Source organism: Anarhichas minor, unplaced genomic scaffold (genome assembly GCF_050575085.1).
Source record: "Anarhichas minor isolate MPS153535 unplaced genomic scaffold, ASM5057508v1 ptg000002l, whole genome shotgun sequence".
Taxonomy (NCBI): domain Eukaryota; kingdom Metazoa; phylum Chordata; class Actinopteri; order Perciformes; family Anarhichadidae; genus Anarhichas; species Anarhichas minor.
The window spans coordinates 8434186-8450316 of NW_027466448.1; the positions used below are offsets into that span (position 1 = coordinate 8434186).

Sequence of the window (16131 nt, forward strand, 5' to 3'; positions counted from 1 at the left end):
TCACAGTTTGATGTCTTGGGTCTCTAACATCTTCGCCAGGGTCTTCTTCACCCTCAGGGCTGTGAGGCGACTGGTCGGGTTGTGACCCCAACACTCAGACATCAGTTTTCCCATCTGCCGTAAACACTGAAGACATGTGTACATATAAATAACAATAAAACAAATGGATTATTGATGTATATGTCAGAGCATTTCTAAGACCAATATGTCGTTTTTATCTAGCGCTTTAAATAGTCTATAAAAATATGCATTGTTTGAAAAAGGGGTATAGAAAATCTTTTTAAATACCTCATCACTAGTCCAGCGATTAGCAAATGAAGGTCTTTGTTTCTTAATACAGACAACTTCTTTCATCTCCTCATAGGACGGATCAGTGGGCACGAGGTCGTGATAGGGCAGCTGATACTCCTCCACAATGCCTTCAGGAAAAAACAGAAGTGGGAATCGGCATTATCATTTAGAAAACATCAAGTAAAAGAAAGAGATGGAGTGTTTTATTTATGTTCATTATGCTGATATGTTCTTACGCTCGTATCTACATTCTTGTATTTTGTCCTTAAATGTAAAAGCGTGAGTTCATGTGTAATAAAATAAATGTGCGATATGATTTTTTTCCTGACCTCCAGAAATGCAACGTCGGGCCATCTCCCAAACAATGAGGCCAAAACTGTACATGTCAGCCATTATAAAAGACTGGGTCTTGTTCAGGGTCTCTTCCAACACTTCAGGGGGCATATAGCGCTTCGTACCAACCCGTAGGTTGGGAGGTATATCCACCTCGTCGGTGTTACTGAGAGAGGGACAAGAAACAGAATGAAGATATTTCAAGAACTGTCCAAGATACTCCAAAACTCGATCAAAATGAGTGTTCAAACGTCAAAGATGTATGTGGTACCTGTTAAACTTGACAGCCAGTCCAAGGTCTGCTATACAGCAGAATCCGTTCTTTTTTACCAAGATGTTTTTACTCTTCAGGTCTCTGTGTGCGATGGCTGGTTTGCCCTGTGTGCCATGGATCTGAGTGTGCAGGTGACAGAGGCCTGATATGGAAGAGTAGGCCAGTTTCAACAGAGCCTTCACGTCTAAGGTGTTGGACTTGAGGTAGTCGTATAAAGATCCATTCTCGTGGTAGTCCGTAATTAAGTAGAGCTGAGTCCACGAGCCGGTTCCTTTAATATCTGCTGCTATGAATCCTGGGGGTTGGAAAGAAGGAATAAAAAAAACACAATCCATTTAGCTCAATAGTAACATTAAAGTCCGAGGGGGTTTCCTTAATTTAAGGTCTTTACAGACACACATGCAATACTTAAGTCAGTCCTTATTTCATTTTTTTTCACACTGCACTTATATCACCTTACCCAGTATATTGTCATGTCTCATCAGGAAGGTCTGATATATTTCAGTCTCTCTGAACCAGCTGTCTTCTTCTGTGGTGAAGAAGACTTTGACAGCCACTCTCTCCTCTCTCCACTTGCCCATCCAGACCTCTCCGTATCGCCCTTTTCCAATCTGCTTAACCATCTGAATCTGTTTGGCGATTGTGCGCTGCACCTGGAAACAGGTATTACAAAAAAAACAAAGAATGTGTGGTTTATTATGCCTATTGCCTTTAGATACGCTTTTTAAAAACATTCGTTATAGACATGATTGATTATTGGAACTTCATCATTGCAACAACACATTTGTGGTTTACAGTCTTTCCTATTGCTTTTTTTATTATTTGCGCTCCCATGGAAGACACTTAAAATGAGGGCAGATTGTGTGCCTTCTGCCTCAATGTGCTTAAGTATAGTTGTACACAATTATTATTGACAAATTATGATCAATTAGTAAAATTTGTTTCTGATTTCATCCATATCACCCAGCCCTACGTGAAAGTATGAGACAATGCAGTAATGTATTACTGTTCTATCAGGGCTGGGCTTGTGATGTTGAGCCAGATGTGCACTTGTTTGTTCTTACCAGTAGAGGGAGTCCTGACCCTGACCCAGACCCGATGCTGCGGGAATGCTCAATCAGGTCCTTCAGGGACTCCCCAGCGGGGATGCAGCTCTCCTCCTGCTCCAGATCAATACTGTAGCGTGGCCGTGATTCCTGCCGCTTATATCTGCCATAAAAAGGTGATGAAATGTTTACAAAATGCCAGTGTTGTAGTAGTATAACGTCATTAAAATGTCCAAAAAGCCAGAGTATAGTACGTCATTAAAATGTGAAAAAAATCGTTGTATGACATGTCATTAAAATGTGAAACAAATTGTAGTATAGTATGTCATTAAATTGTAAAAAAAAACGTCATAATAAATTACATTTCAAAAGTTGTTGTATAGTGTTAACAGTAAGGCTAAGACTTTTTTCTCCACCGTCCTGAAAAATAATTTCAACCGTCCCAAAGTCAGTGTCATTCATAAACAATTCTAAATGTAATTCCTTTACATTGACATGAAATAGTCATAGTATAATATGTCATTAAAGTGCCATAAAAAGTCAGAATCTAGTACGTCCTAAAGAAATCATAAAAAGTCATAGCATAAATGAAAAATAAAAGTCATCGTATATTATGTCACAAATAAGTCTTAGGATAGTATGTCCACACATCAGGAGGGTGACTGTGCTGACACATGCATGTTTTCTACAATCTTACCTGAAGTAGCAGAAGATGAGGACGAGACCAAGGATGATACTGCAAACTGTGATTGAAATGAAGAGAGCCATGTACTGGATACTGCTGTCCACGTAATCTAAACAAGTTGGGAGACATATTGATAATAATTGAATGTCATTGTTATCATCTTACCGCCCCTAAGTGAGATAGAAAGTCTGTCAAATTACAGGTGATGTATAGGTGGTGACAGTAATTAGTTTGAATTGTTTTTCAGCTCCAACATCTTTCTAATATTCATTAGCATGAACAAGCTCCTTTTCCCCCTTGCTGCCTCTCAGCTTTCCCTGCCCCCCCCCCACTCTCACAGCGTGTGATCGATCACATCCCCTTCCTGAACTCCACAGATCAGTTGTCACACTGACAGCGCTACAGAAACCCCCAGAGGCCTAAAGCAGCGCTGGGACTCTAGCCTTTCTGCCGTGCTCCTGCCAATCAGGCACACAAACACGTCATGGTGTGCACAGAACCACACACACACACAAAAAGAAGGACTAGTGGACATAATATATATAATACATAATAATAAATAACTTGTAAAAGTTGACTATTTCATTTTTGTCGCCGTTTGCTTGAAGGTCAAAACGAAGTGTGTGAGGGTGTGTGAAAGCGTAATGGTGAGTTTGTATGACAGAAAGGGAACGAGAGAGAAGGAATGTGTGTGTGTGTGTGTGTTGGTGTGTTGCAGAGTAACAGATGGACAGATATCTCACATCCGTCCCGAGGCAAGAAACTCAAGCAGGCCCTGGGGAGAGGCTGTCCTTTTCATTAGAGGGTGAGAGAACAAGCCGAGCCTACAGGCTCCGTTTCACCTGCCTTTCTTTCTCTCTCTCTCTCCCTCCCTGCCCCCCCCCCACCCCCCCGGAGCAGCATGTGCCACTTCACTCCAGCACCACACTGTGGTTTGTAACAGTTTAAACTGTCACTACCCATCACTACCCAGCGTGGCCTGAATGAGCCCTTTCTAAAAAGGCCCTCAAGTGGGGCAGGATTACAGTGTGAGAAAACCTCTGCCAGCAAGTGTGTGTCTTACCTGATGTCATGAGTGGAGGAATAGTAGGATGCAAGTCTCTGTTGCAATAATCCTGATCTGTGCAACACTTAACGGATCTCCTCAAACGAGCATTCCACGTGTCCTATCACAGACAGACACACACACACACACACACACACACACACACATAAAACACATGCCTTTCTACATATAAATGATGAAGACAGAAGAGTAGGCAATATTTACAGCCACACTTACTCCTAATGAGAAAACTCTACAATATACCAAATGTTTTTCCCATTGTGTGTAAAGTCTGATTTAAATAGCTTCTCATAAAGAGCGGCTGTGAGTGAAGGAAAGCTCATGAAGGCTTAACAGCAGCTCGTGAAGAAGGACACACGTACACAAACAAGTACAGATATAGGCAGAAATACACACACACATATACAGAACACACACACATCTGACTTACTCTGCACTGGAACTCGAAACCGGCAAGACCCAAACAACCTGCAGTGAGTACTGCCACACCCCCCTCCTCCTCCTCCTCCACCATGGTGAAGCAGTAACCATCAGTCCTGCCAAAATGCACATACATCATCATCATAGAAGTAAACATTGGCTGGGAGTCTTTTCATCATTACATACAGCACATGCATATACACAAATATGAAGGGTCAGCTAGTGAAAGTGTTAGTAACCTTCATTGCAAGGGGCTTCAGGGATCTAATTAAAGAAAGTAGCTAAAGTAAACATTTGCCTCATCAGGTAATCTCTGATCATTACTGTAGATACAAATTTGTCTTTTGATAGCCTTGATATAGAAAGTTATTTCCGTAGTCTACCCGTGTGTGTGTGCGCGTGAGCATAGATGTGTGTGTGCTTCACCGTACATGCAGGTGTTGTTGACAGAGTCCTCTGGGCAGTGGTGGTAGCAGTGGCACCGAAGCATGTTCTGAGCCGACACTGTGGCTGTGCTGCTGCTCTCCTCTGCCCTCCGCTCCGATCCCCCCTTCCATCCGTTCTTCAGCAGCATGGTGTCCAACATGTTGGCTAGAGAGAGAGCGAGAGCGAGAGAGAGCGAGAGCGAGAGAGACTTAGCACAACATCAGGCCAATACATCTGGTCACTCTTCTAGCTCCAGGAAAGCCAGAGGGGTAAAACTTAAGCACATACACCTCAGGGAAATTAAAGACGGAATAAATCACAGGATCCAAACAGCATTTCTGCTCATTTCCATGGCAATGCGATCCACAGAATGTGTGAATACAGTATGTGCTGGTGAAAGCAACCATGCTGTTCTGGACTGGACTCAATGTACCTGCATGAAGTCTGGAACTAGAATAACACTGCTCACCAGAAAGAAGTCTTTGTGCTGTGTGTGTGTGTGTGTGTGTGTGTGCATATCTGCCAGTCTACGAGTGCTTGTGTATAAATGTGTAAGATACATTTTCAGATCTCGAGCTTTCTTATATAATTTATGATATTCTTCATGTTGTTTTGCAATAAATCAAATCCTCCAAATCAACAGCAGAATTTAAGGTCAAAAGAATTGATAATCAAGTCAAAATGTTTTAAATAAGTCTGTTAAATGTTGAACTAGTGAATGATGAGACCGTCACTGCTTAACATATATACTAACAGAAAAATACAGAAAGTTCCTGTAATTTGTAAATGATCTCTTGTACACCTTTTGTATCTGTGGCGTTCTGTAAAATCAAGAATATAATTTAAAATCCTTCTCACCTACAAAGCCCTTATTGGTCAGGCACTGTCATATCTTAAGGAGCTTATTACCCTACTAGAGAGCTGCGCTCCCTAAATGCAGGGCTACTTGTGGCTCCTAGGGTCTTGTGAAGTAGGATGGGAGCCAGAGCCTTCAGTTATCAAGCTCCTCTTCAGTGGAACCAGCTTCCAGCTTCAGTCCGGGGAGCAGACACACTCACCACAGTAGGCTTAAGGCTTTTCTTTTTGATAATGCTTATAGTTAGGGCTGGCTCAGGTCTGCTTTAGTCCAGCCTCTAGATAAGCTGCTAAAGGCCTCGACTGCCGGGGGACTTCCTACGATACACTGAGCTCCTCTCTCCTCTTCTCTCTCTCCTTCTGTATGAATTCATGTCCCATTGAGGCACTTTATTAACTTTGCTTCTTCCCAGGAGTCTTTGTGCTTTCTCTCCTCACAGGTTTCCGTGGATCGTGGTTTTATCTGGACTGTGGTCTTGCCTCCTGCCGTGGTCCCGACTGACACCCAATGCCAGCATCACCATTATTAGTAGTCGCATTGCTACTGCCGATTCCATTACTGCTTTTGTTATCATTGTTATTCTACAATATCCACTGCTGTTATTATTAGCAGTCGTCATTTTTAGATCATTATTCCCTGCTTACTTCTCTCATTACATGAATCATTTCTGTCATGTGCATTTAATGTGAACTCTGTTATGTTGTTTATTCTGTACACATGACATCTATTGCACTTCTGTCCTTCCTGGGAGAGGGATCCCTCCTCTGTTGCTCTCCCTAAGGTTTCTTCCTTTTTTTTCCTGTTCTGGTGCGAGGGTCCCGGGACAGAGTATGTCGCATGTGTACAGATTGTAAAGCCTTCGGAGGCAAATTTGTGATTTTGGGCTATACAAAATAGATTGAACTGTATCCTCCTTCCCAGAATCAATCTCCAAATAGCACAGGATAGTTGACAGACATCATCAGTTTGTCATCAAAACTCCTAAAAAGCAAAGTATATAGGTTATTTGTTTTTGGCATGATTTAGTGTTCATCTCCTGAGAGGACGAATACAATTTCCACCAGTCAACAGCTACTGTGAAACACATTACCAAAACAGAATCAAGCCAAGTACAGCAACACAGTACACGTGTATTCACATAAACCAGGAGATGAATAGTATTGCTCTTGCTCATCCTTGAAAGTATGAACTGTTGCAGCTGCCACTGAATCAGTCCGAGGTTGAGCTTTGAAGAAAAAGGAAATCCATATTAAGTTAGTTATTTATCAACTGGAACTTCCCTAAACTGTACTTTGTTAAATGTTAATTATGAATGAAAAACTGGGAACCAACTGGAATTTTTAAACATTAGCGCATTCACTTATTTAGTATTTCATTTCATCAAAGGAACTACAAAATGTATTTGTAGTTCATTAACAATGCTCATAGTCAAATGTTAAGACACTTACGTCTTAATTATCTGATTATAAATACCTACTGCTAAATTATTCATTAAGAATGATTCTCAATGATTCAACCTTTTTATCCTCACTATCAAGTAACTGAAGGTGGACACATTCATCAGTGGAGAATAAAACCAGTTCAGACAGCAGCTCATCCCTTAAGACCTCTGTGGTCAGAAAGCTGAACAGTGTTGTGCCACACGAGATGGGTGTCTTCTTTCTTCCCTCTCTCTCTCTATCGCCTCTTCTGATCACGTATTAAATTATTTATATCATAAAACTGTACAGTTCTACAGACGTTTCATCTGTAATGAAAATGCATAGTTAGTTTGCATAACTAAGAACGATCACAAGTAATTATAAACCGTTGCTGTTTCTGTCAGAGGGGAGGTTTGGGGAGGTTTGGGGAGGTGTTCTGATCCTCCCTCACAGTGGCCTTGGTTTGTCTATCACATCTGCTTTGCAAGTGTGCAAACCCCCCCCCCCCCCAAAAAAAAACACAAGGAGGGAATGTTTCATGAAGGATTCAGGCTGTCCACATCAGCCATGTTTTATTAAAACCTTTACAAAGGCGGTAAGTGAACAAAGCAGACAGGGGCAGGTCACTCCGGAGAGAGATGTTACAGGAAAGCTGACGTAAGGGAAGGAGAATCCTGCTCTGGAGTAAAAAAGTGAATGCGTGTAAGACTACAGCCTTGAGGAGATGTTACACTAAAACTTGATCGAGAGCTGATCTGTAAAATCAAAATCAGTCAGAATACTGCCTGAGAAATCACATTAAAAGTGCACCTCATTTGTTTAACTTGATCAAACCATTAAGTGAACAGTTTAACATTTAGTATGCAGAGTGGCAGAGTGTCTTGCTTGGTATATAAAAGCCTTTTAGATTTGGGTATCTCAAATCAAAAGTTGAGTTATTAGTATTAATACACCACAGTATTCAAGTCCATTGTTTTTCACACACAAATAAATGAACATAGTTCATTGTCCCTTTGTCTCTGTACACACACACACACACACACACACACACACACACACACACACACACACACTTGCTGTGTCAGCTACAAGGCACACTCAAGGTCACCCCGAAATCTGATCTGCATCCCCCACACATTCCACAGGCTGTTCCTCAAACTAGACACACACACACACACACACACACACACACACACACACACACACACACACACACTTGAAGCAATTAGAAGTTACATATAGCGAATTACTCCAGCTGGAGACGTTCAGTCACAGCTCATCACCGTGTCCGCTTCAGCTTTTCCAAAAGTATCTGAATTAGTGATGACAGATCATGTGTCATCTTCCGGACCATGTTTGTCATCTCTTCTCAGATGAACACTATCAGTGTGGTCTGTGATACTTCCTCCTTCCAGTAAACTTTTCCATGGTGACGGAGGTAAACTGACATTGAAATTCCCACACATCAGATCCGGATGTTTATCCAACAGCTCTTAATCTATGATTTTGTAGATCTTTAATGCTGCATTTTCTAATAAATGTGTCCTTTGTTTGCCTATTCTCAGCTCCTACTTCTGTCTGACTGTCCTTGAAGAGGCAAGTTTTTGTGGAGGCTTTTCCTTGTTGTCACTCAGGTCCTACGGTTGGGGTTGTCTGTCAATTGTTGTTCATTTAGACAATAATTGTGAGTAAAGGACAAACAAACTTGAGCCATAATGAATTGACCTGTACTTAATATTCTACTGACTTGTTGTAGCGAACATGCACGGCATGGAATACATTTATTTTAATTTGAAATATTTTGTTTATAAAGAGACAAATCTCCCACTATCCAACCATTTGAGTAGCAGCATAAACAGGAGGCTAATGCATTGGCAAGACATTAGTGATTGTATTTCATTTTTCTTGCAGATCACCATTTCATACCAGTACAGGAATGGTGATGAGGACGATTATCGTAAACCAAGGTAAACGTACTTGGATAAAGAGTGTATGGTGACAAGTACGACACAAATGCAACAGCAACAGAAGAAGGATCTTTGGGAATGGATTGTTGTAGAACAAGAGTCAGTGATGAGTCAGGAGTTGGGCAATTAAAAGAAATGTGCTATGTGAAAATATGTCCCATGAAAAAAATGATTAATTTATTCCCAGAGGTAAAGGTGGAATGTCTTCTGTTAATCTCTGAATTTAATCTTCTACTGCGGCTACTTTGGATTTGTTTTGTGCACTAAAGACAGACATGTGTGACGCAACCTATACTACTAATGTTGTAATCCAGACAGACACGTCAATAAATATACTGTTAGAATATTGGGTTTTCATTCAAGAGATAATTGGAAATCAATGCAAAACAGAATTACTGCCATTGGCAGTGATTAGTTAGGAAAGAAATATTGCCGGGGGGGAATTTAATGTCGAGGAAAAAAACTCTCTGCATAAAGTGTTCCAATTAACACGGTTGTTTCACAAGAGCCAACTTCAGAGCACCGCAGCCATTTAATCTGTGAGCTGAGCCCTTCACACCGACGGTTCATCACAGGCAGAGAGGAGGACATCAGAGAAAAGGGAGATAAGTTACTCCAGGTGGCCAATATAAATCACCTCCTCAAAGGAGACATCTTCCCCAGTGTCTCCAGAGTGCACACTGACCCTGAGGAGGTCACAACCAACCTGCAGAGGGGCCATACATCCTCCTCCACCCTACCACCGCAGCCTCATCCCTCTTAACCCACTACAGGCTTCAAAGGACTCTGCCACACGAGACACTCACGCATGTGCACATATTGTACATGCACACATACACACACACACACACACGAGAACGTGTCTGAGGAGCACATTCCACAATCTCTCCTCCATATCTGCCACAACCACATCGGGTCAACCGTTTCCACCAGCAGCTTCCAGCAACCTGTTCCGTGTTTACCGGCCATGACCAGACTGCCGTTCTGGAGGACTGAGATGGTCACTTTGAGGCTCCCACCACCCGCAGCAATAGTGATAGAGCTCATTTATGGAGGGGAGACGTGTCTCTGCCGTAGACGCGGCGCCACGTTGTACCCCAACCACACTTACAGAAATACTAGCTCAACTGGGATTCACAATGTTTGCGGAGAAAAGAAAACGTTCCACAAAAGGTGTGAATACAGCAGAGAGCTGCTATATCCACATATTCTACAGACACATAGACATACTGACTTTTTCCATGTTTCAATGAATACCAAGAACAGAGAGAGAGAGGGACGTCAGATCTTGGACATAAAAGGGTAAGAAAACCAGTGATTTAAGATAAACCATAAAAAACATATGTTCATTTCTTTAAAAAAACAATTTCCTTGTTTCCATACTTATTTTCATCTTTACCATTTTATGTATAGTTGTACAGTATTTATTATATTCACATTATTATTATTATATCCATCCATCCATGATCTGTAACCGCTCTATACTTTTCAGGCTCACTGGGGGATGGGGGGGTGGAGTCGATCCCAGCTGACATAAAGCGAAGGCAGGGTACACCCTGCTTGGCCTCCAGGCCATCATAGGGCTGACACATAGAGACAGACAACCATTCCACTCACATTCACACGCACAGGCAATTTGGAGTCATCCAACACAACCTACATGTTTTTGGAGAGTGGGAGGAAGCCGGAGAACCCGGACAAAACTCCATGCTGAAACGGGGAGAACATACAAACTACACAATAACAATGCAGTATTTAAACTTACCTATAATAATAAAAAAATACAATGAAACACATACACACACACACACACACACACACACACACACACACACACACACACACACACACACACACACACACACAAACTGACACACAGAACAAGTGTGGATGCTGGCATGTATTGAAACTGAGGCTTTGTATCGATCACAGTGTGGTGTACGTGTGTGACACTCATCCTGACACACTAACTCAATCCTATCTTCTCTATTCCTGCTCTTGTCAAGTTCAAGATATGTGTTTTTTTAAACAATGTCTATCCACAATGGCCATCAGTTCATATCACACTCTGTCTATCTATCCATGTGGTCTGGACTTACTGGAAAAAGCCACAAGCCACTGACTAATGCTGGGCTCCATTACAGACATTTTGAGAGACTACAGCCATAGCGCCACCACAACATTATCTCTGCCGAGTGTTTACCTCAAGGTTGTTTTTAGGTTTTTTAACTTAAAACCAGATATGTTTTAGGGCGATATAATTTGAATTTCCAACACAACATGTCTTTTCTTGTTTACCAAATCTACAGTATTATTCATTCATGCATCATAATTCAAAAGTAGCAATTCTTAAAGCACTCTAAAAGTATAATATGTAACCTTAAAATGTGTAAGGTGACTACACCTATATATTCTGTTGCGTTGCATACTTACATTATCCCAAATGTATCGACGGTGTTTAAAAACTCCATGAACTCACAAAAAGTAGTCCTAAGCATCCACATCTCACAAGGCAGGTACACTCATGCGGTGCACACGAATAACTATTACACAAACACACACACACACAGTATATGCTCCCATGCCCGGCCGCTGGAGCAGCACATCTGCCTGGGGATCAAATTCTGTGTGGGGGAACCGTATCCACATCCTGACAGGAAGCAGCGCACAGAAGGCTGGAGAGGCCTGGTCCTGCCGAGGACCAACTGCTGCTGTTTTGCACTCCTGGACCACTGCACCCCACCACACTTTGACCTTATTCCACAACACTCAGCTCCACACAGATGTCTTCCAAAGAGCGATAAGTGAGTCAATGCACTTTCTGTTTCAAACTGTTACAGACATTTTTTAAAGTTATATATATATATATATATATCCTAAACTTAGAATAATCATCAACAGTGTTACAAATAGAGGAACCAAAAAGCACCAAGTTCTCAATGAAGTCACAAACTTTCTATTTCAAGAACAAATACAATGATCCTTACAGAACATCACAATGATCCTGTTTTCCCCGATCCTAAATTCAAAGAAGATTTGCAATTAGGAGTCGTCCTGAAGTGGAGCTACAGAAAACGAATGGTTGATGATAAAGTAAACTAGAAATTCCTCTGAATGTCGACAGGGACACACTCCTACAGAGACACACTGACATTTTCAGATATTTGAAGATCGCTGTGAAAGAAAACACGAGACATTGAAGTTGGAAACTGACTAGTTGACTTTACATGTCTGTCCAGCAGACCAGAAGATTGCTTTAGTGGCATAAAGTGAACTCATTGTTGGCCTTTTGTATATTTCAGTCTTGGGATGAGATTGAAAACATCAGTATTCATAAACAGCTTGTATCAGTCTGGGACTCAGTGTCTCTCTTGGTGGGTGTCAGGCAACATCTCACCTTCTTAATACAGATTATAGTCGTATTTGCAGCTATGACTAGGACACAATGGGTTTTTATTGTCACCCAGCGATTTTGTGTTACAAACATGGGATAAAGCAAAACAAAAAATGTGGATGGAAGAAATAAGCCAAAAACAATATAAAAAAAAATAAAAAAATGTAACTATCATAAAGGACATAATCGAACATACAACTAACTTCTTTGTATTTCCTCTGCATTGCGAATGGAGGAATGATTAGGGCTCATGTAGTCTCTGTGAACCTCACCAGCCTCTTACAACAGGTGGCAAATTGACCGTGCTGCTGAGATTTATGGGCAACCTCCCACATGTTTTACTCATTTGGAGGAGACCTTTACACGATCGGATCACAGAGGAAACCAAATGACAACTGGTGGCTCAAGTATTGAAGAAAGAAAGTGGACAGAAGGAGTAAAATTGTGGAACGCTGCAGAACGAGCATTAAGTATGGAATCTTAGCAAGAAGGCTCACGGCTTTCGTCTGCACTGACAGGAACAACCAGAAACTGCCTCCTGTCAATTTATAGTCAAACTGTTGCGAAAAAAAAAAAAAATCAATGATACCTTTCACGCATGATTCTGTTTGAACTTCACTCCATCTTCCCACATCCTTTCCATCCGTGTGGTGACTGACCCTCAAACACGCTGGACTAATATTGGATGAGAAGTTAAACACTGAGCTTCGTCTGCACAGATAAGAATGAAGGAGATTCTCTGAAGAAACATTCATCGGCAGCTGAGGTATTTCGTGACCAACTGCGAAAAGTTACAGATAGCTCTGAACTACTCAGTCAGTCTGGGATTTTACAGCTGGTCTTTACTTTTGACACATTTTCAGTGAAGCATCTCTTTCAGGATTAAACAGCATCCCTTTGTGTTCTAATGTGAAGTTACATCAGAGTTATATATATATATATCTACCTGCATATTATTCCTGCTATTTCATTTTCTAAAGCTTTACAATTTACAAAGAATTTTCCAAAAAATGTGTCAATGACAACTCTGCTAATATACTGTTAAAGCTTTGGTCTTAAGATGTTTTTACAATGTTTGCTGTATGAGTATGTACATAAAGTGGCCATGTCAGCACCAGGAGAGCATCAATAGGTTAAATTAAAGAACTGACACATCTATCATTTAAGGGAGATCCAGTTGCAGCAAAGAGTCATATGGTGAAATTTTCCAGAACATCACTTAATGGCAATATTTATAAACACTGTGCTTTTTTGTGCGTGTGTGTGTGTGTGTGTGTGTGTGTGTGTGTGTGTGTGTGTGCACCCAGATGCTGGCTTTACAGCCTGACACCCAACTGTGTTCTTAATAAGTGTTTGACAACTGAGTATGTCTGCAAAGGTTACACTTCCCCCCATAAACCATTAAAAGTAGCACAGCAACATATGATTTTTTTCATTATCGATTATCAATCGACTATCAATTATTTGGTGTATAAAATAAAATTAAAAAAAAATATATAAAATAATGATTACAAATTCCTGAAGCCTAGGTAATGTCTTAAATTGCTTGTTTGGTCCAACCAACAGTAAGATATGCATTATACAATCGTATAAGACAAAGAATTGATAATTATGAAAATAGTTGCACACCAATTTTCTGTAGGGCTACTAATCGATTGTTTGATTCAAATCTAATAAAAAGCCACAAATGGGAAACTTAAAGATAAAAGCAAAATATGCATACGTTTGGCTGGTCAACTTGAAGAAACGGTAAAATTACTACTTCAGGAAATCCCAAGCCATACTTATACGAACACTTATACTGACCAATGTGTCTCTCCTTCTCCGTGATCAGAAACAGAACAAATGCACAAGTGTCATCTTCTTGAGGCTGAGAGCTTGTCGACCCTCCCCCCCCCTGTCACAACCTTACGGGGCACCATGACACTGTTGGCATTCATCGTAAAAAGACAACTGGCTGTCCATCTTCAAACAATTCAAAACATGACCAGGGTGGTGGGGGTGGGGGTGGTTGACGGGGGGTGGTTGTGAAGGAGCGGACAGGGCAGATAAATGCACACCCGTTCTCATGGTAGCCTCTGTTGAGATCACAATAGCTTTTGCTGATCATAAATTCTGCAGGGTAAAAAATAGACGGATAACCTCACAGCTAGAGCGATCAACCTGTAACCTGACAACACTCACAATAAATGTGAAAAATGTGTGAAAACATGCTTCCAACTTCAGAAAAATCGACCCCAAAGAACAAATATAGAAACCCAAGAAGAAAATGTGCACAAATTATATTTTCATTTGTTTCTTGCAGCTTTACATTACAGTTTGGCCAATGTGTGATAAAGTTGAAGCAATCACATGAAGGCCTCAGCCTCATCAGCCTCGCTGCGACTTAAAACATAAAGGCAGCAGGAAGGTGCAGCATCAAAACACAGTAAGAGCTGGCGTCCAGCAGAGTACTCACCATTAGACCCACGGCTCAGTGATGCTAGTCCAGTCACCAGGAGAACAGCCTGCCAGGCCCACTCCTGAGGCAGCCACACCACCACCATCACTCCAGCCCCAACTCCAGTCGCCCACCTCCTTCAAATCCCTGAGGCGCAGCCACAACGGACGCGCCCGTGCAAAGAGGCAGAGGTGTGAGATGTGTTTTATATCCTTCCGTGAAAGAGCGCAAATCCGCTTTCTGTACAAGTGTCTCTCTGTGTGTGACTGCCTCTCTGCCCTCTCAGGAACTTCCCACAGCACACTGCAGCCCCGCAGCCTCCAGCACTACCCCACACTGACAGCCTGGGAGAGACGGACACAGAGAAAGAAGAGGGGGAGAAAAGAGGGGGGTGTTACTTAGCCGCTCTCTCACTGTGCTATTTGTCCGGCCCTTTCTATGACCGGTTCACTACAGGGAACAGCTGAGTATATGTGAATCCACGTATAGAGTCTCTCTCTCTTTCACGCAGAGAGAGACACATTAAAGATTCTTACATCACTCGTACAGAGAAAGTAGATCACAAAAGAAGGGGGCAACGCGGCCGTGGATGTGAGCAGGGGCTGAACGAGGTGTGAAAGCATTATGAGCTATTGCCACAGACATACAAACACACAGCATGCCAAGAGGGACACAGAGACTACAGTTAGAGCTGAAGAGGATAAACCTACAGAGGACATGTACATATACTTTGGTAAAACTATCTGGTATCAAATCCTGCAAGTCAGAGCTAATAAGTGTTTGATGCACTCGAGCGACAACCCAGAACAATACCTGTATTTGTAGTTGTTGTGAATGGGTCAACGCGGGTTATCCATGCTGGCTCAGCAACACCGTTGCCTAACCTGAGTTTTATGTGTTTTCAAAATTGCTAAGCTTTGGTGTGAAAGGCTGATTTGCTATGGCATATTCTGCCAGAAATAAGTTATGTTTCTATCGACTGCAAAAACAAGTATTTCATTTCCCACAATACAACTGCAAAAGTTCAACAATACCACTCCCCATTTAAAGTAAGTCTTCATACTTGAATTCATCAAAAGTGTGAAAGCGTGGCTGCAACTAACATCCACCCACCTTCAAAAAGTACAAAAATACCTCAAAGATAAAAGACCTTGAATTGCAAGTTTCATCTGTCTGTCAAAAAAACAATAAGAGGATTCAATCCACAATGATGAACAAAATAGGCAACCTACCTCTCAACAACCCCATCTTCATGCTATGTGTCTGGAACTACAGCTGCAGACACAGGTGCTGTGTGAATGGCAAAGACCGGGGCGCTAATCTGTGACCAAGAGTCTGGTATTTAAGTTCAGACGTAGGCTACATCGCCTTCAGTTCCTCATGTGAGTCTGTGTGTGAAAGGGGTGAAAACACAAACACTTGTAGAGGGATCAGGCCATCACACATGAGGTGATTAGAGCTCACACCTCCAGGCACCACCACAAATGTCACACTAATCCAACCCACGCAAAC

General features: G+C 41.7%; 1 protein-coding gene across 1 annotated transcript; it reads right to left on the bottom strand.

The window, feature by feature from the left end:
• On the bottom strand, window positions 1–14725 carry bmpr1bb (bone morphogenetic protein receptor, type IBb). The gene is made up of 11 exons (XM_076088589.1): window positions 14638–14725; window positions 4547–4706; window positions 4126–4231; window positions 3693–3795; window positions 2642–2738; window positions 1963–2107; window positions 1359–1551; window positions 896–1193; window positions 621–790; window positions 289–419; window positions 1–126 (listed from the first exon to the last, which is right to left on the bottom strand). Exons 1-11 carry the CDS (start codon window positions 14723–14725, stop codon window positions 1–3), a joined length of 1617 nt encoding a protein of 538 aa, XP_075944704.1.
• Between the last annotated feature and the right edge of the window lie 1406 nt (window positions 14726–16131).

Bases quoted from the DNA above. Each gene is read 5' to 3' on its own strand.
- bmpr1bb (XM_076088589.1), bottom strand. From the start codon at position 14,725: ATGGTGGTGGTGTGGCTGCCTCAGGAGTGGGCCTGGCAGGCTGTTCTC. The intron at 4,707-14,637 runs GTGAGTACTCTG...CTCTCTCTCTAG, and splicing joins ACTGAGCCGTGGGTCTAATG to CCAACATGTTGGACACCATG. The intron at 3,796-4,125 runs GTAAGTCAGATG...TGTCTGTGATAG, and splicing joins GTTTCGAGTTCCAGTGCAGA to GACACGTGGAATGCTCGTTT.